This window comes from Pleurodeles waltl, chromosome 5 (assembly GCF_031143425.1).
Source record: "Pleurodeles waltl isolate 20211129_DDA chromosome 5, aPleWal1.hap1.20221129, whole genome shotgun sequence".
NCBI lineage: Eukaryota > Metazoa > Chordata > Amphibia > Caudata > Salamandridae > Pleurodeles > Pleurodeles waltl.
The window spans coordinates 1,420,758,398-1,420,782,270 of record NC_090444.1 but is presented as its reverse complement, the minus strand read 5'-3'; the positions used below and the strand labels follow the sequence as shown (position 1 = coordinate 1,420,782,270).

Genomic DNA, 23,873 nt, shown 5'->3' with positions numbered 1-23,873 from the left:
ACAGCCCCCCACATTTAATGTTATAATCATCCCCGGGAAGTGGCGGTCCCCAAGCTTTCAGTAAGCCCAGAAGGAGGGCCAGGTGCGCCCCCTCCTTGTTTTTCACATTCCCCTTGAACCAGCCCCTCCCTTGGGCTTCATTTAAACTAGCGCATACTTTTGTTTTTGGAAAGTTTTGCCAGATCCGCTGTGACTTCTGGCGAAACTTTCTTTTAAAAAGTACTTTTTTGCACTGGGACCCCAGCACCAGAGCTAAGGGGTCAAGGTGTCCCTACTTGTCCCCTTTTCTTTTTTTTGTCCTTTTTTCCCAAGATGACTGCCAACACTTCGTGGTTGAAGTGCTGGCAACCAATCAGATCTCAGCATGAGATTGGAAGGGTTCACAGAGCCTTCATGTCCCTAGATATACAAATTAGTTTTTTCTTTTATTTCTCAAAAACTGCTCAATGGATTTACACCAAATAACAAAAAGGGTGCTTTCCGGACCAAGAGCTACCTTTCTGGCAAGTTTGGTGTAATTCCGTCCAGTGGTTCGAGTGCTATTCCTGTTCAACATCCCCTTTGAAAAATGCACAGGGGAAAAGCATTTTGGGACCCCCCCCACTTTCTCTGCCCCCGCTTTGAAGGATCACCCCGACATAATAGACGCTGAAGCGAGCTTCATATTTTTTGGGAAAATTTTGTGAAGATTCATTAAATGGCGCCAGAGTTAGTAACAAAACAAAAAACACTTTTTCAACTGAAACTAGGTCCTAACTGTAACTACCTAGTGGCAAACACCATGTGTGTGTGTATATATGTTTTGTGTGTGTATATATATATATATATATATATATATATATATATATATACACAAAATGGCCCCAAGCACAGGAAACAGAACTGACCAAACCATGGTGGAGCCTGCCTCCATTATTCTGGACCCTCCATGCTGCCTGCAACCTCCCAGGCCCCAGGTGAGTGACCGTGCAGGAAAAACATACATAGCACACTGAAGTGTCAGCTTATCTGCTAAGGTGATTCGTGTTTGTCCCCAGAGCCGAAACATGTAGCTCCCGATAGTATACCTCCTCCCAGAAGCACTGGGTTTGGTGGGATGGTTACGGTAGAAACTACGGACAAGAGCAGGGACATGTACTGCAAGGACTGGTTCCCCGGACTGTTCAGAAAGCAGATACCCTTTCCATTGATCAAAATATTGCAGTTTCCCCCTATCCACACAGAATCCTCAAGAGCGGATACTTCAAACTCGGGTTGGCCATCAACTAATATGGGTGGAGGAGGAGGTGGTCCCCTGGAAAATTTAGCAAAAACATAAAGTTTCAGTTAGAAACATGAAATGTAGGATGGACCTTCCAAGTATCAGGGAGGAGCAGTTGCACAGTGACAGGATTCATCTTGTGAGTATTAGAGAAATGACCCAAAAATCGGGAACTGACTTTAGTATTCCCACTCTTAGAAGGCAAAAACTGGGAGGACAACCATGCCTGGTCTCCTACCTGATAATCAGGTTCATGTCATCGATGTTTGTTACCATATAATTTCATCCATTCCCTGGCCATTTGTAGATTTGTAGCTAATTGTTTACTTCTTTCATCTTGTAGACAAAACAATTCAGATACTGCAGGAACAGACGTAGACTTACCCATTACCTCAGGACATGATTTGGGATGAAACCCCTGCAGACAGAGAAAAGGAGTTACCTTGGTGGCACAATGAACACAGTCATTAAAAGCAGACTCAGCAAAGGGATGAAGAGACACCCAATTATCAGTGGTGGCACTACCAAAACGTCTCAAATATTGTTCTAAAGTTTGATTCGACCTCTCATTGAGTCCATTAGTTTGTGGGCGAAAACCTGAAGTTAAAGCTGGGGATATACCTAATAATGAACACAACTCTTTCCAAAAGTGAGACATAAACTGTGGGCCACGGACAGAGGTTAGCTTTTCTAGTCAGCCATAAAGTCTGTAAACATCACAAAGAAAGTGTTTGGCTGTTTCCTTGGCTCTAGGCAATTTTGTCAAGGCTGAAAAAAAGCCATCTTTGAGAAGAAGTTCACCACAACCATTATGGTTGTTTTACCCTCAGAGAGAGCTAAATCCACAATGACATCTATCCCAATAGCAATCCAGGGACCAGAGGCCACAGTATATGGTTGAAGTAATCCCATTGGTCTTTATTTAGATACTTTTGTTTGGGCGCAGGTCGGACAACAGGGCCAATAGGCAATAGGAACAACTGTAACATAGCTCCTGGTGTCCTGTACAATGGATGGCCATCACTAGAGGATTTCCAAAGTATTCTTTAAATCTCTATGACCTGCAAACATGGTATCATGACATAATTGAAAGGACAGTGTCTTGTAAATCTGTGGTAAGTCCAAAGAGACAATCCTTATGAAAATGCAACCCATCCTTTGTGTTTAAAGGGTTTTTCTCAAATTCCTATGGAGGTATTCTTTGTTGCTGTAACTGCACTTGGCCAACGAATGTGGTTATACCTGGAAGCACTTCGTCAGGAGATAATACAGTTTGTTCAGGATTCGTAGTTTCTTCAAGGAGTCATCAGGAGAGAGCATCTGCGATCTTAATTGCTCTTCCTGGAATATATGTTACATGGAAGTCAAACTGTGTGAAAAAATAAGCCCATCGAACCTGTCGACTGTTTCAATGTTGAATGGTTTTTAAAGGCTGGAGATTCCTATGGTCTGTTCTGATTTCAAAAGGAAACTTGGCTCCAAGAAACAGATTTCTCCATTCAGTGCATGCCTCCTTCATGGCTAATAACTGTTTCTAACCCTGAATAATTTTGTTCAGAGGGTGTTAAGGAATGAGAGTAGTAAAACACAGGGTGGTCCTGAGAGTCATCTTCATGTTTTTGGAAAAGGACTGCCCCTAAAGCATTCTCTGAAGCAGACAAGTCACAGCAAACTGCTTTCTAACAGTAGGACCTGACAAACAGTCCCCGTTGTCAGAAAGCAGAGTTTTCATCTCTGTTCCGTGCAGGGAACAGATATGTGTGCAGGGAACAGAAATGAAAGCTTTGCTCTAGCAACCACAGTGCTGCTACTTAAAGCAGCTTCTTGGTTGCTGGAGCAATGGGACTGCAGGCTCCCCCCTGGCACTCCCCCTGATAGCCCGTAAATGGTCAAACATAATAAAACAAAATAATGGTCCGGGACCGTTAGGGAGGCTTTTAGGCTCCCCCGATAGCCTGTAAAAGGCAACAACAAAAAATGTGGTGAGACCGCAGAGGGGTCAGGGGTGCTTGAGACTCCCTCTGTGGTCACAGATAGCCCAGTCCATAAAGGGGCACCAAAGATGTAAAAAATAAATAAATAAAAATAAATAAATATTTAAGGTGGGACTGTAGGGGAGGCCTTGAGGCTCCCCCTGCGGTCCCAGATAGCCCATAAAGGGCAATGAAAATAATCATGGAAAAAAAAAAACTTTGGTTCATATTGTCAGTTCAGAGTTTGACTCCAGGTCTATCCTGAGTCATTTCCATCCTTTAATTATTTCCCCCCTGCAAATGTTTAAGGCTCATATTGAAAGGTGATCTTACTATTTCTTAATGACAAATACATTCTCATTCTAAGTATATCATACTTTGAAACCTGAAAAACACTCTTTCCCTCTGACTCTCTTTCTCTCTCTCTTTCAATCTCTTTCTCCCACTCACACACCCACGTAGACCCTTATGCAGCCACTCACAGATCTACTCAGACACTCATGAACCCACTCACGGACCCACTAAAATGCTCTTGCACCCTCTCACAGCCCCACTCAGACCCTCATGCACCCACTCACAGACCCACTTAGTCTGTGAGAGTCTGAGTGGGTGTGTAAGTGGGTGCCTAAGTGGGTCTGTGAGTGGGTGCATGAGGGTCTGAGTGGGGCTGTGAGAGGGTGCAAGAGCATTTTAGTGGGTCCGTGAGTGGGTCCGTGAGTGGGTTCATGAGTGTCTGAGTAGATCTGTGAGTGGCTGCATAAGGGTGTCAGTTAGTCTGTGAGAGTCTGAGTGGGTGTGTAAGTGGGTGCCTAACTGACACCCTCATGCAGCCACTCACAGACCTGCCCAGACACTGACCTACTACGACTCCAATGCATGCACTCTCTCAATCAGACAGAGACTCTCACAGCTATTCTGATCCCAAGATACACCCTCTTACATCTATTCTCACACTCAGAGAGACAGGCTGCAGTAAACTCCTGCTGCGCACAGCCAGCGCAGTGTGGGGTTGGGTGGTTAGAGGAGTTGGCCACAGGGTCTGGCTGCAGGCCAGGCCTTTCTGGCAACCCCTGATACGCACAGGCAAAGGCAGTGCATGGTGAAAGGTTGTGTGCCTATAGGGGTTGGTTTTAGGGTGTGGCCGTAGGCCAGGCCCTGTGACCAACCGCCACCATGCACTGTCAAAGGCCATGCTTGGCGGTGGTTGGATTAACATATAGTAATTAAAATTACTATTCCTTAAAAAAACATAGAAATTCACTTAAAAAAACAAAGGTTACAGGGACATTTTAAACGCCCAAACCATAGAAGTTCACTAGTTATAGTTAGTTATCTGAAGTATCTATAAGTTGTGCCCTAAAATAACTATAACTCGCGCCCTCACCATGCACTGCTAATTACCCAACAAATTACGGCACTCATGACATCTTTGATAACATACTTGATAATATCACTGTAATATTTGCAGTAACATTTTGGATGAGAAAAATGTGCATGGCAAGGGCTCCAGTAATAGGTACTGCAGATAACTCTAACTATAATTTCTATGGGTTTGTACATTAATAATGTGAGGCTAACTATAACGTCCCTGTAACCTTTTTTTAAGTGATATATCTATATATATGTTACCTACTGACGATCGCCAGCAGGTAGTTATAGTTAAACCCTGGAAGGACCTCGTTTCTATAGAAAAAGTGTGTTTTTGTTTTGCTAATAGCTTTGGTTTGATGAATCTTCAAAAATGCTTCCAAGAAAATATGACACGCACTTTAGCTGCTGTCTGGAAAGTTTTGGGATGGTCTGTCAAGCGGAGACCGTGAAAAAGAGGGTAGGATCCCAAAACACATTTTCCCCATTCATTTTTCCATAGGGAATTTGAACATCAGAAATACACCAAATTTGGCAGAAAGGTATTTCTCGTAGCTCTATGAGGTCTTAAGCAGTGCAATGGGGGGGGGCGTAAGTTATAGTTAGATGAGGTAACTATAACTGCTGAATTTCTATAGTTGTGTATGTTCAAAATGTCATCCTAAGTATACATTCTCTGTAACCTTTGTTTTTTCATTGAATTTCTCTGTTTTTTTAAATTCTGTTTCCTAAGTACAACGTCCTTGTAACCTAAGTTGTTTCAGTGAATTTATATGTTTTTTTCAATGCAGCAGGGGGTTGGCCATAGGCCAGGCCCTGCAACCAACCCAGTGCATGCTTCCAACACCATGCTATGAGGGAAAAACTGCTTTTAAAATTGTCACTGAAGGCTAGTGACTAATTTTACCAATTCTGATTGGCACACTGGAACACCCTTATAATTCCCTAGCATATGGTACCTAGGTACCCAGGGTATTGGGGTTCCAGGAGATCCCTATGGGCTGCAGCATTTCTTTTGCCACCCATAGGGAGCTCAGACAATTCTTACACAGGACTGCCACTGCAGCCTGAGTGAAATAACGTCCACGTTATTTCACAGCCATTTTACACTGCACTTAAGTAACTTATAAGTCACCCATATGTCTAACCCTCACTTAGTGAAAGTTAGGTGCAAAGTTACTTAGTGTGAGGGCACCCTGGCACTAGCCAAGGTGCCCCGACATTGTTCAGGGCAATTTCCCCAGACTTTGTGAGTGTGGGGACACCATTACACACGTGCACTACATATAGGTCAACACCAATATGTAGCGTCACAATGGTAACTCCGAACATGGCCATTCTGGTATTGGGGGGGACAATTCCATGCATCCCCGGGGCTCCAGCATAGAGCCCGGATACTGCCAAACTAATTATCTGGGGTTTTCTCTGCAGCTACCACTGCTGCCAACTCTCAGACAGGTTTCTGCCCCACTGGGGCCTGGGCAGCCCAGTCCCGGGAGGGCAGAACAAAGGATTTCCTCTGAGAGAGGGTGTTACACCCTCTCCCTTTGGAAATAGGTGTTAAGGGCCTGAGAGGAGTAGCCTCTCCGGGCCTCTGGAAATGCTTTGAAGGGCGCAGATGGTACCCTCCTTGCATAAGCCAGTCTACACCTGTTCAGGGATCCCTCCAGCCCTGCTCTGGCGCACAACTGGACAAAGGAAAGGGGAGTGACCACTCCCCTGACCAGCACCTCCCCAGGAGAGGTGCCCAGAGCTCCCCTAGTGTGTCCCAGACTGCTGCCATCTTGAATGCAGAGGTGTGAGGGCACAATGGAGACTTCTGAGTGGGCAGTGCCAGCAGGTGACGTCAGAGACCCCACCTGATAGGTGCTTACTTCTCTCTGTAGCCAATCCTCCTCTGAGGGCTATTTAGGATCTCTCCTGTGGGTTTCTCTTCAGATAATGAATGCAAGAGCTCACCAGAGTTCCTCTGCACTTCTCTCTTCGACTTCTGCCAAGGATCGACTGCTGACTGCTCCAGGACGTCTGCAAAACCGCAACAAAGTAGGAGGAAGACTACCAGCAACATTGTAGCACCTCATCGTGCCGGCTTTCTCGACTGTTTCCTGGTGGTGCATGTTCTGAGGGCTGTCTGCCTTCACCCTTCACTGGAAGCCAAGAAGAAATCTCCTGTGGGTCGACGGAATCTTCCCCCTGCCAACGCAGGCACCAAACTTCTGCATCACCGGTCCTGACGAGCGTGGTCCCTGGAACACAGGAGATGGGTCCAAGTGTCCCTGACAGTCCAGTGGCCCTTCTGTCCAAATTTGGTGGAGGTAAGTCCTTGCCTCCCCACACCAGACAGTAATCCTGTATACTGCGTGAACTGCAGCTGCTAGGGCTTCTGTGCACTTTTTCAAGACTTCCTCTGTGCACAGCCTAGCCCAGGCCCCCAGTACTCCGTCCTGCATTGCCCAACTTGCTGAGTTGGACTCTGACTTTTTGGGACCCTCTTTTGTTGTGCTGTGACCACCGTTGTGCTCAGATCTTCTGAATGCCTATTCAGGTGCTTCAGCGGGTGCTGCCTGCTTCTGCATGGGCTCTTTCTGTTGCTGAATGCCTCCTCTGTCTCCTCCTCCAAGGGGCTACCTCCTGGTCCTTCCTGGGCCCTGGCAGCACCCAAAATCCTCAACCGCGACTCTTGCAGCTAGCAAGGCTTGTTTGCGGTGTTTCTGCGTGCAAACAACTCTGCATCCTCCAGCACACCGTGGGACATCTTCTGACCAAATGAGAAGTTCCTGCCACCTTCCGTTGTTGCAGAATCTTTGGCTTCTTCCACCCGGAGGCAGCCCTTTTGCATCTTCATCTGGGGTTTAGTGGGCTCCTGCCCCCCCTGGACACTTGCGTGACTCTTGGACTTGGTCTCCTTCCTTTGCAGGTCCTCAGGTCCAGGAATACGTCTTCAGTGCTTTGCAGTCAGTTGTTGTCTTTGCAGAATCCCCTATCTCGACTTTACTGTCTTTCTGGGGTAGTAGGGTAACTTTACTCCTACTTTTCAGGGTCTTGGGGTGGGGTATCTTGGACACCCTTAGTATTTTCTTACACTCCAAGCGACCCTCTACACACTACACTAGGCCTGGGGTCCATTTGTGGTCCGCATTCCACTTTTGGAGTATATGGTTTGTGTTGCCCAAAGGCCTATTGTCTCCCATTGCATTCCATTGTGTTCTACAGTGTTTGCACTACTTTCCTAACTGTTTACTTACCTGATTTTGGTTTGTGTGTATATTTTGTGCATATTACTTACCTCCTAAGGGAGTATATCCTCTGAGATACTTTTGGCATATTGTCACTAAAATAAAGTACCTTTATTTTTAGTAACTCTGAGATTTGTGTTTTCTTATGATATAGTGCTAAGTGATATAAATGGTATAGTAGGAGCTTTGCATGTCTCCTAGTTCAGCCTAAGCTGCTCTGCTATAGCTACCTCTATCACACTACTAATCTACTAATAAGGGATAACTGGACCTGGCACAAGGTGTAAGTGCCACAAGGTACCCACTATAAGCCAGGCCAGCCTCCTACACATAGTATTTCCCTGACCAAGCCTGGGTGGAGAGAGTGACTGCCTGGGCTGAAGGAACGTTTCCGAGAACGATCGGAAGCGTATCAAGAAACTGTACAACCCCTTCTTTCCACCCTGTTCTTTGCACAGCTGTGCTGGTGCCAGAAGGCACATTACAGAATCCTTTAATAGATGAAACTATTGCCCTCAGCCACTTTTGCTCCACATCCTGTAAGTGAACTTCCTGAGTGGTGTCCAACCCCCTTTGTTTGTCATCTGCCACATAGACAGACCTATCAAACTCCCCCCAGCTACTTCCCTGGGACCTCACCTAAGTGTGAGTGTGGCTGAGAGTGGCCTGATCTCAGGGGGTGGTTGTCCGCTTCCTAATTCGTGGGTGTGGGGTAGTTGGGGTGTGATGAAGGGCGGGAGGAGAGTTGGACAACGGTGTCTGTGTTGTGGAACCAATTGACCTGCCAGGTATCAGTTGCACTGCATTACAGTGCTGCTTGCATGCTTGTGGGTGTGCTCCATACAGACATGTCTGATATCCGTAGCACTGCATAACCGTGTTAAGTGAATGTGCGTGTGTGTATGGGAGTGCCTGCATGAAGACCACCGGTTAGTGTATACATTGGCTGGCAGTGCTGCTTTACATGTTGATTTCTTGTTAACTGGATACTATGTTTGACATTGGTTCTATCCGTGTGGCATTAGCCCACGGTTCTACTAAAAGTGTTGTCATTACCAGTATGTACATATTCCTTATATTATTATTATTATTATTGTGATCTGGGGTGCGTCTTATAACTGTGTTGTATTGTATTATAATCATTGCCAGGGTGAGCCTAGTTTTGACAACATATCGCACCACAAAAGGGTGCTGGCGGGGGTTAATGTAGAATTTCGCCCAAGTGTGCATGCTACTGATGTCATTTTAATGTGGTTTGGCCTAATACTGCTAGTGATATTATCAAGTGTAATTTATGCTCAGAATTTCATGATTTTTATGTTGTGTGTATTGAATACAATTTGTGTTTACTTACCACACGTGTGAGGTCTCTTTTGTGATTCTCAGTATCTTTATTGCGTGCGAGTGCTGTTCCAGTGCTTTAAATATTGCTTCTGTGGTAAGCCTGACTACTCAGTGCCAAGCTACCCAAGGGTGAGCGCAGGTTATACAGTGAGTGTGACCACCCACCCCTGACGGGAGTGGTAAGTTCTGTCTGACTGGAGCCCCGCCACAACCAACCAGAACGTGCCGCCTCCAACATACTAGAACTGTGATTACAAATTCACAGTCTTGTCTTTTTTCCCTTCCCCCATGCTGCTATACCTGTGTTACCACACTACCCTATTTCGAAACATTCTCTGCTAGCAGAAGCCATAAGTTCACAACACCTTCTGAGATCAGCATGTTAACGTCTAAACCAACTGTAACAGGTGTGGTTCAGTGTTTTGAATTACAACCATATCCCAAACATCATTCCTTTTTGTAATTTCTCCAAAGCCAATCAGACATCTACTTATTTTTATCACAATATCACTAGCTACTTTTAGGCACCCCCATATTTACAACCAATCAAATGTGTTCTTTTAAATTTTAGCTTGTAGCCTCCATTTTAACTGCATTTCATTTCAAGTATGTATCATTCAGCTACAGCCTTCTCCTGTGTGGTACTCCAGATCCTTCTAAAATATTGAGAGTGTGGATTGTGGGCCACTGTTTTGTGTTTTGGGCCAGAGAGAGTGCTAGGAAGAGTGGCATTGACAGGGACACTGGTTTGGGTGAAAGCATTGTGGATTGCCAACATGCAGACCATATGATTGTGCACTGTGGTGGCAATGACCTAGGCACAATTACTGTGATTGGACTGGATATCCTTATGAAAGGTACCTTTGGAAAATTAATGGCACTTTTTCCACACACTGCCTTTTTTATCACATTTGCCAGAGGCAGAAGTGGAAATGCTCAAGTGAATTTTGTTCATAAATATACAAATCCGGGAAACATATTAATATAACTGTTTCTGCATTCCGAACAGAGCATAACATGGGCTGTATGCACCACAATAATGTACACTTTAATGTGGATGGTATAGAAAGAAATGATGGCATTCACTTGACAGAGAAAGTCAACAGGGTTTTCCTCCAGAACTTGAAAGACTGTATCTCTTTTTATGTGTAGTTATCATGTACACAATGGCTCTTTTCATAGCCAATACTTTTAACATAGCCTTTTTTTGGTTTTACAATTCATATTTCTTCTGTTCATTTTCAGATCTTTTGATCCATCGCTGATTCATAAAGCTAAAGCATTTATTTAATACACAGCAGCTACATTAAAGTGCTTTTCTTCAGTTGTCTAACATTGTTACGTGAGTGACTGAAAAGTGTCTATCTGGGTGTGTCTCTTGGTGTTGGGTTGAGAGTGTCTATCTGGGTCTATCGTTGCATATCAGACTACCTGGGTGTGTGAGTGGATTTCAGAGTCTGTGTCTAGGTGAGTGAGTGGGTGAGAGAGTGTCTGACTGGGAGTGTGAGTGGGCTTGAGAGTATCTGTATGTGTGTGTCTCATATTAGGTGTGAGAATCTCTTGTCTGTGTGTTGGAGTGGGTGTGACAGTGGCTGACTGGGTGTGTGAGTGCATACAAGAGTGTCTTCCTGGGTGTGTGAGTGGGTGTGAGAGTGTCTGGGTGTGAGAGTGGGTGTGACCGTGTCTGTATGGGTGTGTGAGTGGGTGTGAAAGTGTCTGCAATGGTGCCTGTGTATGAGTCTCTGTATGGGTGTGAGAGTGTATGCATGAGTGTCACAGTGGGTGTAAGAATGTCTGCTTTGGTGTGTGAGTGGCTGTGAGAGCATCTGCTTGGGTGTCATAGAGGGTATGAGAGTGGCTGGATGTGAGAATGGGTGTGAAAGAGTCTGTCTGGGTGTAAGGGTGTCTGTATGGATGTTTGAGTGAGTGTGAGAATGTCTGCCTTGGTGTCATAAGGGTTGTGCCATTGTCTGTTGGGGTGTGAGAGTGTCTGTCTGGGTGTGAGAGTGTCTGTATGGGTGTGTGAGGGGGTGTGAGAGTTCCAGCCTGGATATCAGAATGGGTGTGGGAGTATCTGTATGGATGTGTGAGTGGGTGTGAGAGTGTCTGCCTGGGTTTGTAAGAGGCTGTGACAGTATCTGCCTGGGTGTGTAAATGACTTTGAGAGTGTCTGCCTGGGTGTCACAGTGGGTGTGACAGTGTCTGTCTGGGTGTGAGAGTGTCTGCATGGGTGTCACAGTGGGCATGACAATGTCTGTCTAGGTGTGAGAGTGGGTATGAGAGTGCCTGTCTGGGTACGAGAGTGGGAGTGAGACTCTGTATGGGTGTGGGAGTGGGTGTGTGAGTCTCTTCCTGGGTATCACAGTGGGTGTGACAGCATCTGTATGGGTGCGAGAATGGGTGTGAGTGTCTGTGTGGGTGTCACAGTGTGTGAGAGAGTATAAATATATTTTTTCGATGCGCAGCGAGATCAGCAGAGCCACTGCGTATGTACACGCCTGTCAAACGTTCAGTTAATTTACAGGAACCAATGTGATGGACGTGTCTGACAAATCCAAGAGATGTCCACTGGGCCAGCAGACACCTCTAAAACTGGTAGGCAGAGTACCCTCACCATGACTGGAGTAAAGCAATCTGCATGGCAATGGTACACGCTCCACCTGCCAAAGGCTTAATCAGGCCCTCTGTGCTGACAGTGCCTACTGCATCGTTTGCCACATAATTTGCACATTTCTCCAAAAATGTATTAGCTGTCTCAAATGGATGAAAATAATACTGGCAAAATGTGCCACATAATTTGCATTTTTTGATTCATAATGCGGCCCTCGAAGCTGCATAATCCTAGAAGCCCTGACAATATAAAAGTTCTGCAGAATGGTTTGGGATTTGCCATTATGATGATGAAATCCTTAACTACTTAACTAAAACCCCACTTTAGCCTTTAAACTTTGTTTTTCCAGTGAATATATATATATACACACACAAACATGCATATCTATTTACAATTATAGCTTGTGTCTTTGCCATGCACAGTGATGTCATCAATTATGTCATTTTAGATGTTCCCAGTGATGTTAGCAAACATGTCTTACAACATGTCATGGGTGATGTAATATGTGAGGTCATAAGCAGTGCCTGGTGGGGGCGCATGTTATGGTTACTTCAGTAACACATAACTCGCCAACCTCCCAATGCACATGGTGGAAGGCGCTGTGGCCAATCTCCTGTGGGCTCTCAGAATAACCATAAACATCTGTCAGGACACAGACGCCCCCCTTTTTAAAAAGTTTTTTGTTTTTGATCCCACATGACCACACGGGGTGACCTGAGTCCTGCAGGGGGATTCTTATGGCCACACAAGGTCAAGGGGTCAGGGTATTTCTACCCTGTCCCCTTATATATGTTTATGCTTTATTTTACAGTCTAGTAATAACCGGCTGCAACAATTTTCTTCTTTTTACAGCCACCAATCCCATTGCTCAGTCGTGCGGGGCTCCTCTAGACCTGACAAATTAGAAATCCTTTTTTGTAATTTATTTCTCTGCGGAAGTCCTGGGTCAACAGATAACTATAAAGTATTATTCTTATATTTCCCTAAACAGCTGAACAGAATTGTATCAAATCACAAATAGCACACTTTCTGGGTGAAGATCTAGTTTTCTATCAAATTTGGAGTAATTCTGTTAAGCTGTTTTTCATGTAACATTGTCTAATTTTCTATATGGAAATTGCATGGGGGAAAAGCATTTGGGACCCCACTTTTTCTTGTTTTGCCACAAGACCTTCTAGGAAGAAGCTGAGATGGATGATTTTTTTGGAAGGTTTTGTGAAAATTCATCACACGGTGCCAAAGTTATTAGGAAAACAAAAAACACTCTTTCGATGGAAAATCTGACTTAACTATAGCTACACAGTGGTGACCTCCACTGTGTGATACACATACACACTTATATATTTGCAACAGTTTTCACTGCAGTGAAATTCAGGCCCAATAACACATTATTTACAACAATTGCACTAATTCGAAAGCATTCACACATCTGTTACTACAGTGTGAAAGCCAAATTTGAGTTGATTACCACAGTAGAGCAGACGTGACACATTGCATGTAATAATTACTTGACACATGGAACAACACTCCTAATAGTCATATGTATTGAGTGTGATTTGTATCTAAATTCTTTTTCTCTACAGTCAAGGTAAAAGTTAATGCAAAGACAGCACACATTGTGGCATGGGACTGAGGTTTCACAATTGGGTAATTAATAGAATCCAATGTAATGGGCTATATCTTTAAGAAAATGCCCTGGGCAAATCAGCTCATCACATAATGCACAGAGGTCTGCGAGGTTCCAGTTATGACATCCAAATCTTCAAGGGCTTGGTTCCAGGACTTGCAGTTGATATAGATTGTGCAGTTATAAGGGTAAAAACAATGCCACTGAGTAATACTTTCCTAAGCATAAGGGCCTCTCTATATTGTTTGTTTATTTATGATTTTGTAAAGAGCATGGTTGCCCTAATTTAGCGTCCCAGTGCTAAAGAAGCAACAAAAGCAAAACCTTGCTGACGCAAAGAAAATAGGCTAGCCTTAAAACAGTGAAATCTTAAGTTGTTTTCTAAAGTTCTCTCTTTAGAGCTCTGGCAAAGATACAGCAGAAGAATGTTCCAAGGTTTTGGAGCTAAACGTTTAAATGAATGCTGAAGATTGTTCCAATGTCTAAATGAATGTCCAAGTGCCTGGCTCTTCCGATTCCGGGGACCTGAGCCAGCCTCAGGTCTGAAGACTTGAGTACCCTGGAAGGAATTTCTGACTTAATAAGATGTTGCAAATAAGGGAATCAGTACTGTCAAATGTTCAATAGGCATAGTAAAGAGCTTATAAATTAAACTGCTTAGGAATTGGGAGCAGCCAGTGCGGCTCAGTTAGATGAGCTGAAATGGAGTGATGCTTAGGAATATGCAGAGGTAGGCGAGCTGCCACATTTAGTATTACTTGCAGCTGCTTCAGAAGAGCCTGAGGAACGCCCAAATATAAAACATTACGTTATCCAGACATGAAGTGATGATTGCTTGGATAATGGGTTTTTGGTTATAGGGTGAGAGAGCGCACAATACTTCCCTGAGACACCCTAACAGACCAATTCAGCAGGCAGTTAGATTTTTAATATGATTTTCCAAAGCCAGATTATGATCTAGCTGGACTGGTATAGGGGTTTGCAAAAGGCCAAACTCTCAGGCCACCAGCTAGGGGACCAGCTGTTGGGCTGATTCACCACCATTACTTGAGCCTTTTCACCATTCAGTCTAAGACTGTTTACCTGCATCCGAAATTGCCACAGCTGACAAACAAGCCCTCAATTGCTCTGGGCTGTTACACAAGTCAGGAGTGAGTGAAATCATCAGCCTGTTGTCATCTGCATATATCATCAGGATAGAACCAAACTTTTCAACAGTATCCAAAAGAAGGCTTGCATAAATATTAAAATGGGTGGGGATCAGTGAAGAGCCCTGTGGAACCCCGAAAGATGCTAAATAAACGATGGTGGAAAATGGCTTGCTAGAGACTTGGAATGAGAAGTGCTCCAAGAAGGAATCAAACAATTCCAAAGCTTTTTGGAAATCCCACAATCTAGAAGTCTCTGTAAAAGAGAATTGTGGCAAACCATATCAAAACTGATACTGATTTCAAGCAAAATAAATGCATCCGAGCCCCAATGGTCAAGTGACCATCTGAGCTCCTTTGTAACTGCTAGCGGGGAAGGCTCTGTACTGTGGGAGGGATGGAAACCAGACTGCAAAGGAGGAAGTAGCATATTAATCATCAAATTCTGGGACGGTTGACCATTAATGTGCTTTCCATAATTTGTGCTGGGATCTTGAGAAGAGAAATGAGGCAGTTATTTACAGATTTCATAGGATCCAAAGATGTTCTTAAGAGTCAAATGACCACAGCATGTTTTCAAGAGTGTCGGACTGTTGCCGAAGGAATCAATAGATTAAGTAACTCCCTAATAATGGTCTAAATGATGATGGTACCTTTATTATTAATAATAATTTTATATTAGTAATATTTATAATTAGTAATAAGATGGAGCAGGATTTAGGAGGGACTTGAAATAATAGACTCAAGGTTTAATAGAATTAATGAGGATAACGCACTAATCCTTTACAGTGCGATTGAGAGAGGACATGCATTACTTGTTGATGTTGCGTAGCACAAAACACTCTGAGGCTTTGTTGTTCTGACCTTCAAAGGGAAAAATGGAATACATTTATGTGATTTTATTCAGAAAGAATCAAGCAATTTCATTAAATCTAATGGTGGCCGGGGTGGGGTGGGATTGGAGGGGTCTTCATGGTAGTACTAAGCATTGATCTAACTATGGAGAATAGTTCTGTGGACAAACAGGGAGCACTAGCCATTATCTTTGCAATGCATTTAGAACTGAGTCCCTTAATAGATTTCTGGTATTTCATTTTGCAGGGGCAGTTGTGTTTTTCCACCAGGCTCATTCTAGCGATTTTCAGTCTTTTTAAGGGTACGAAGATGGCTATTAAACCTTGGATCCAGCTGTTTCCTCCTAGTGTTCAGAGAAGTAGTCATAGGAATCAGCATCACAAGTGTAGAGGTAATTAATCCATGACCTAACCGCTTTGTCTGCTTCCTCTGGATTTGTATTTAGGTGAAGTTTAACTCTGAGAAGTTCACAGAAAGCGACCAGTGCCAATTTAGACCAATATCTTGTAGCAGTAGAAAGAGTGGAACATACTCTGTACATGACGGATGCCTTTGAGACCCTTGACAAGATTCGAAGAAGAGGAGCAAAGTTCATTATCGAAATGCAGATTCAAATCGCCTAAAATGTTAAAATTCTGCATAGCAAATAGCACAAGGGCTTTGGTGAGAGCTGTGGAGAAGCTAATCGCTGGGCCAGGAGGGTGGTACACCACGGCTTCAGAGAAGGAGAAATTCTGTGGCACATAAAAAAGAAATACCCTCACGTTCAGGGACCAGTAAGTCAGCTTAAACACACGAAAGCTCCTACTTAAAAACTATGGTAACGCAGCCACCCCTTTTATCCTTACAGTAATTCTTGATAATACAATATCCTTCTGGTAGGGCCTTGGCTACATTTAGCATAGAACAGTCATTAAGCCTAGTTTCTAGTTGAATCCTTCCCATCACAGACATATTGTGTCACTATTGGGGTGCCTAAATTAAACATAAATTTGCATTGTTTATACATATTTACAGTATCCTTGTCAGGCAAAAGGATAACATGAGCACAGTCTGTTCAAATCTTAGCCCGACAAGCCAGCAAATTCTCCAGAGAGTAAAAAAATATGAGCGCTATCAAAGTGGACAGGGCTCGGCCCCTGGCCCCTTCTGGGCGTGGATAGGTGCAGAAGGGCTTGCCTTTGGCACACCCACTGCATCTATCGGTGCACTGGCTTTCCTTTTGTAGGAAGTGGTCATTAGCTTCCCCTGCCAATTAGAGCTTACACTATTGACGGCCCGGACTGGATCTATAGAGGAGCATTAGGAATTTTCTTCAGAAAGGCTTATGAGAGCTTGCTTTACTGCCCAAAGTAACACTCTTGTCTTTTCTGACTTGGTAACCCAAACATTGCTCATGAACCAAGAGAGTCCTCTCCAATGTCACACTCAGCCTTCTCTTTTCTCAAAAAGACCCACCAGATTCTTTGAAATATATCGGCAAAGAGCATAGATATCTAGGATTGTTGATCAGTCATTCTATGCACCCAACTCCGAGTACACCAGATTTTCAGCTAAGTTCCCATGTGGCTTTCAAACGTGACTGTCATGTATCTTGTGTGTGTAAACTACTAATGCTTGTGGCTTCTGCCTTACAGTAATATCTACTCCATATTTATGGCAAAGTAATTGCACCTTAAAGATGAATCCTGTCATACTTGTGGATGCATGCCTGCTCCTTGATGATAAAATCATTATCCCTCTGTGACTGGGTATTCTTTTCACCCTACCCTAACTTCATCAGTCTATTTTTTGCATTATAATGTATAAGGTGAACACACTTCTTGGCCATAACTCTCATTATTTTTTCCTTTGATCACATTTTATTTTGTCTTTCTTTGCCAAACAATGATAGTCGTTTTTAAAGTCATTTTTGAGCTTCCACGATTTTAATTTCTTTGTTTGACTCCACATTACCTCTGTGGGGGATTCAGTCTCCTCCACACTCGTTTCTCATGCCTCACTTTCAGAATGTTTTTTAAGTTAATTTCCCCTCTTTTTCCAAAATCATTTTTTCGGTACTGTCCCCTAACTCTGTGCTAAGGTCAGCAAAGAAAGAATTCTGCATAAGTCGGTTTGGTATCTTTGCTTGGAAATCTATTCGAATTCATTAAACAGAATTCATACGTGAGACCTTGACAAATTAATACATTGCTTTCTCTCATGGCAATGGACAGGACTGCAATCTCCCGATCCAGGGCATCACAAAATACTTACAGATTTTTAAGTAAATAGCTGAGGTAATATGTGAACGTTTGTATGCAAGAACTGCATAGGAAATCTATGAAAGGTATAGAAGGTTTGTTTAATGCCTAAAAATATGTATAGTACCTTATAGTACCTGTGATTCTAAATAATACTTGTCCTTTTTCTAGCTTGCCTTTCTTGTCCTCTGGGCCTGACGGGTGTACACCGTAAGTTTGCCCGAACCCCATGCATTTTCCTATCTTTTGAGGCAATACTTACTGCACACTGCTTAAATACTAACACCACTGCCCTCCTTCCCTTTAAAACCCTGCGCTACTGATATTGTTACAGCCATAGGGTGCAACACGTCAGAAGCTTAAGTGCATGCTTCACACCTAACATTTATTTTTAATACTTGTTGTTCAGTTTAATGATTATCGAATTAAAAGCGAAACGTTCTATTATTTGCTTCTCCAAATAAATGTCAGCAGTTTAATCGAGGCTTATTAGGAAGTTTCACTTTAAAGGGATCCATAGTTATGTAACATTTCAGACTGGCAAGCTGTAACACCCATTAACACCTCCAGAACCACATATTTTTCACGCATACATTTTTGGAAGGGAATGACAAAGGCGTGACCCAGGAAAGCGAGGCAGATTGATGATGTTATGAACAGTGTACTGCTCAATTATATAAAATGCTGCCTACATATATTCAAAATTCCGGGTTTACTGTGATGGACTGATGCCTACAATGTATTTACCGAGTGGAATTGGCAGTTTTGCCACCAGAAGAGCCTTGTGTCCCAACTTGGAGTCAAATTACCCTTGCGTTTGTAGGTTATCATAAAAAAGTTTGAGACTCTGGATTGTGGAACTGTTTCTGACTTCATTTAGGGGTAGGTCAGTGCTTGCCATCGCAAACTCTCTGAAGGTTTGGTTTGGGTTGTGTGTGTTTCTCAGGTTACCGACTTAGCACACCAATCATAGTTTGTCCTACCATAAGTACCAGTTTCTTTCCTTGTGGACAAAAACTTGTAAAAGTAAGTGTTGTTTGTGGAACAGATGTTTCTAAATTGAGTCATTGGCAAATTATTGTCTTCCCTCTTTTAAACCTTGCTTGCTTTGATTGACTTTCTGTCTACTGCTGCAGCTCAGCATCACCATGCTGGCACCTCATGATTGGGTATATGAAATTATTAGAGAGGGCTAATGGAGCACACAGTTGGGTGTGCTTCAGTGACAGGTGCCAACTTTATCACAAGTATTACATCGGTGGTATTCAGAGACCTTTTGATTAAAAACATTGAACACCAATGTTCGTGTTTTTATTGTAGTCTACTCATGGAATTCCTTGTACCATCATCTAATGGGCAGATTTGGAGTTTTAAGATAGGCAATACTTTTTAGAAATGGTATCCCCCAGAACAGAAGGATGTCTTGAAACAAGTGAAGGAGTCTAAACAATACCCAACCTGATGCCTATCCAACATTGAATCCTTGGCTGAAGATTTCAGCGTAGTGTGTGGTTAAAGTGTAAGATAAAAATGTGCCCAGTTAAGAATCCCGACTGCATGACGGAGATAACTTCAAGAATGAGCATATATGGTCATCTTTAAACCATAAACACAAAATGCAAGTGTTCATTAAACCTATATTCCATGTTGCACTCTACAGACCTAATTTCATGTTTTTCTCTATACAGGAGATTGCATCAGCAGTTTGAAAGCTATAAAGAGCAAATTAAAACTATTAGTGAAGACACTCGTCGCTATCCCGGAGAACACAAGGATGATGCGCCGACATGTGGAATATGTCACAAAACTAAGTTTGCAGATGGGTGTGGACATTTATGTTCCTACTGTCGTACAAAATTTTGCGCACGATGTGGAGGACGTGTCTCTCTACGATCAAACAATGTAAGTATGTATCTCTGTTAGCACCAAAACAGAACAATCCAGTACTTTTTATCTGCTTCACTTATCACATCCAAATAATACTTTCACATCCATTTTTAATAATCACTGCAATGTATATTTCCAAATTACTTTGATATTAAATATAGTTGATAAATTTCGAGGTAATTATAAAAACAAGTCTAAATATCTGTAAATTTGACCCGTCTTGATTCGTAAGAGTGTGGGAGAGGTTTAGACCAGTCAAACGTTTTTACAGGACTTGGGTCAACAAACTGAAGCAATGTTTTATAAACAATACCCTGCATGAAAAGAAACAATATGGTCGATCCAGTATCCGGTGCTTCTATTTGTGTTAGTTACTGCGTCATTTAAAAACAGGCAGCTTTACTATAAATCTAAAAGGAAATGTTTCAGCACAAGCTTGGTGTCCTAAAAAAACAGGGGGGCTGCTGAACAATGATGCCTCTGACCACTTTATACTCCCCCTTTTGAGAACTTGGGGAGGTTAGGTTGTGAGGTTAGATAACAGTTTAAAAGACATCATGTTGTGATTGGGGATCAGGATGGACATCTAATGATGGGATATTGCACATCCCCAACTCTTCAGTCTTATTAGTTACTGTAGTAGATTCCTAATTCTGGCATTTGTGAATGTAATTTGTCATTTTCAGGCATTCTGTTCAGCAACCCATGAAGAGCCCCGAACCCTTGTTAGTTTTTCTTGTCCTACTAAAAGTGATTCTACTGAGTTGGTGATATGTAGATGTGGCAGACTCTCTGATGCTTTTTCTTTGTTCTTAATTGATGACAACACCACAATACTAGATACCATGGATAAGAGACTACCTTTCCGTGATCTGTGATGTTAACCCTATATCATACTAACATTGCTATTTATTTAGCATTCTACAGGTGCTTGTTTGGCCATAAATAGCCATGAAGGCCGAAATACGATGGATCACCAAGATTCCAAATAGTTTTCAACTTGCCTGGATTGAGATGGTCTCATTACAGCCATGTCTTTTAGAATTTTCTAAAGGATACCAGCTTTCCAAAGAAGATTATGAGTTGAACGTTTTTGAATCAGAGGCTGTGACTTTTAGGTTACACCCAGTGGCGTAGCGTGGTGGGTGCAGGGGGGTGGCTGGCCGCACCGGGCGCAACATCTGGGGGGGGGGGCGCGCTCGCACTCGCGAGTGCTAAAATCCACAGGTTAGGGGCCCAAATTACTTGCCTTGCCCCGGGTGCTGACAACCCACGCTACACCACTGGTTACACCCACATGTGAGTCCATCACCGAATCTCTGCTGATTGATTGAACTACATGTAAGTTGACTGTTTGTGACTTGGAGGTGGCTGCTGATTTTTCTAGGAGTCCGCAGTGTTCACCAGCACCTTTTTGGAATCCATCTTTCTATTTCCCATTTTAGATAAGGAGCAGAGATTAACAAATATATAGACTTGGTTCAGCAACAAGAAAAAGGAAAACCAATGCCTTTCCGAACCCCCAGTGCATATTTGTTTATATCTAGAATTTTGGTAAGGCATCACATTTTACCGGGGCATTCGAACATTTATCAATCACCGAACAAAAAAAAGGGTCATGTTATGTTTCCTTTTATTATTTTCTGTTATATTATTTTATGTTATACAATTTGCCAGCACGCATTAGAAAAACTTTCAATTGATGAATTTGCCAAGAGAATTTTTGCCACCAAAGCCGTATCCGCAGTATGTTGTAAAATAAGGCACACTAACAGTACAATATGGGATAAAGCAGATGGAATGACAGCATTTATAAGAGGAAGCAGTCACTTCCAATGTTGTTGTACAAAAAATGCATACGAATGCCAATCGAAAAGTTGATAGCATTCATGAACAAGAAGTTTTGATTCCAGAAAGGATACTGTGACAAATATTATGCATTCTTCTCTTTGCTTCATTATAGTAGCGGGCATGTAAAGAAACAAAGTAACCATAGAGTTGCAGTAGGAAATAACTATAAAACCCAGAGTTCCAAAGTGAACTACAAGTGCCACAGTAGATTTTTTATAATAATCAGCACTCATGTAGCTCTATGTTTGTTTTCTTAATATTGCATTGATGATGGTTTTTACTGTACAATAGTTACTGTTCCTTTTATTCCCTCATCATTACCCGGTGGACTGTTGTCGGCAGTATTTTCTCCCCATGACGATTGTTCCCGGCTGAACTGCACCATTTTGCTACCTGTCCCATTGCTATTACATTGAATTCCTTTGTGATGTGTGATGGAGACGTGTGTGAAGAACTTCAGGAGCCTTTTTCATCAGCATGCTTTTTTCCCTGTTGCCGAGCAGTCAGGTCAGAGTTGGCTGCTTTGGCAGTCACTTGCTTCGTCGACAGCTGCCCCCCTCGCGAGTGCAGCTGTGTTCTCGGCTTCAGCCCAGCCCACACTCCTCCTTCTGCGCCTTCTCAAGCTGATCCCTCCTGGAGGGGGTATTTCTTCACAGTGAGATGCCCTTTTTCAAGGGTTGCAATACTTCCAAACCCAAATCTATCAATTTGGGCTGTAACAATAATTAAAGTTAGACTTAAGCCTGTGGATAGTTCCAAGGTTCCTGTTCTTGGTGCCTAATCCAGCCCTTTTGTCCTCCTTCCTGAGGAGTTGTAGCGGCAACCGAGGAGCAAACTCTGGTATACATCATGCACAGAAAAAGGAGATTGCTTTCACACAAGGCAGTAGAGAGAAAATCCAAATATTTATTTGTGTCAAAATGTCATTCATATATATCTTTTTATAGCGGGTGCACATATATAAATGTACATGAATTTATATATAGACCAAGGATTAAATGTTGGCACACCAGTATCTACCACTGTTAAAACCAATCATGTCAGTACCACGAGAGCTGCCCTGTATATCTCTAGTGTGACTATTTGGGGGACTTACATTGATTCTGCTCATACTGAGTAAAGAAGATGTCTCTGTCTAATCCGTCTGGTCTACCTGTTGACCTGAAGTAGGAGAGCATTGCAGATTTTGTGTTGTTCCCTGGCAAGCAGTGCCCTAAGCACTGCAAACATATGTCCATAAGACTATAACAACATCGTTGGGCCCACTAGCTGAAAAGCTTCAGACCTTTTTTGAAGGGTTGCCTTGTTCTGCACCTCAAGGTGCCCCAGCCCCTCTGACTCAGAGCAAGTTGCAGACCAAGATCACATCTAAGCCATACCACAAATCTGGACATAAACTACTAGACAGAGTGGGTTGGGAAAGCCACTGGCTTTCTTTTTTTCTTGTTGCTGAACCAAGTCTATATATTTGTTAATATGTGTCACTTATCCAAAATGGGATATCAGAGGATGGATTCCAGGATGGTCCTGGTAAATAATGGTGACTCTTAAAGAAAATAGCAGCTACCTCCAAGTCATAAAAAAATCAATTTACATGCAAGTCAGTCCATCAGCAGAGATCCTGTGGTGTAACCCACGACTCAAGGCCTGTGATGCAAAACCAGAGTTCTATTCATGATCTCTTTTGGAAAGATGGCATCCTTTAACATATTAAAAAAGTCATGATTTTCATGAGGTCATCTTAGTCTAGGCAAGCTGAGAACTAGTTGGAATCTTGGTGATCTAGTCTATTTTAATAAATTGGCTTACATTGCTACTTATGGCCAAATATTTAACTGTAGCATGCTAAATAAACATCAAATGACATCAATGATGAAAAAGCCTCTTACTGTGGCAAACCTAATTACAAGGAACAAATTCCCAAAAGGATGTGTTCTTGTTTACTGACACCATGCATTTGGTCTCTTCATGTTCAGTGTTTGAAATGATGATCTTTAGCGTGGTATTCCCAGAGATATTTTGACTTCTCTACCCTATTTTTCTGAACCTGTTTTTGTTGGATTTAGGGCTTTGTGCACTTTACTCCTGTTAACCAGTGATAAGGGACTTACACCTTCCAAACAAGGTAAAATTGCCATACATCTAATCAGTACATTTAATTTATTCATAACTCCCTAGTACATGGTAATATAAGCACCTAGGTCCTGTAAATTGAGTGCTACAAGTGGGCTGCAGCACTCATTGTGCCACTCACTAGAGTGGCACTGCGAAACATGTCTAAAGGATCGGCCCTTTCTGACTCTGCGTGCAGTTTTACACTGCCATTTCGACCTGGCAAATAAACCTTTTGCTAGGCCTAAACCTTCCTTTTTAATACTTATAAGTCACCCCTAGGGGAGGTCCTAACAGCTCACAGGGCAGGGTGCCTTGTATTTAAAATGTAGAACATGTATATTCCATGTTTTACAT

General features: G+C 42.8%; 1 protein-coding gene across 2 annotated transcripts in view; it reads left to right on the top strand.

Annotated features, from left to right (window-relative positions):
• Window positions 1-23,873, top strand: part of RIMS1 (regulating synaptic membrane exocytosis 1) — a 2,255,956-nt gene that overhangs the window by 337,899 nt on the left and 1,894,184 nt on the right. For both annotated transcript variants that reach the window (XM_069235695.1, XM_069235694.1), the window contains exon 2: window positions 19,355-19,568. In XM_069235695.1, coding sequence (XP_069091796.1) covers window positions 19,355-19,568 — 214 coding nt within the window. The remainder of the gene's footprint in view (window positions 1-19,354; window positions 19,569-23,873) is intronic.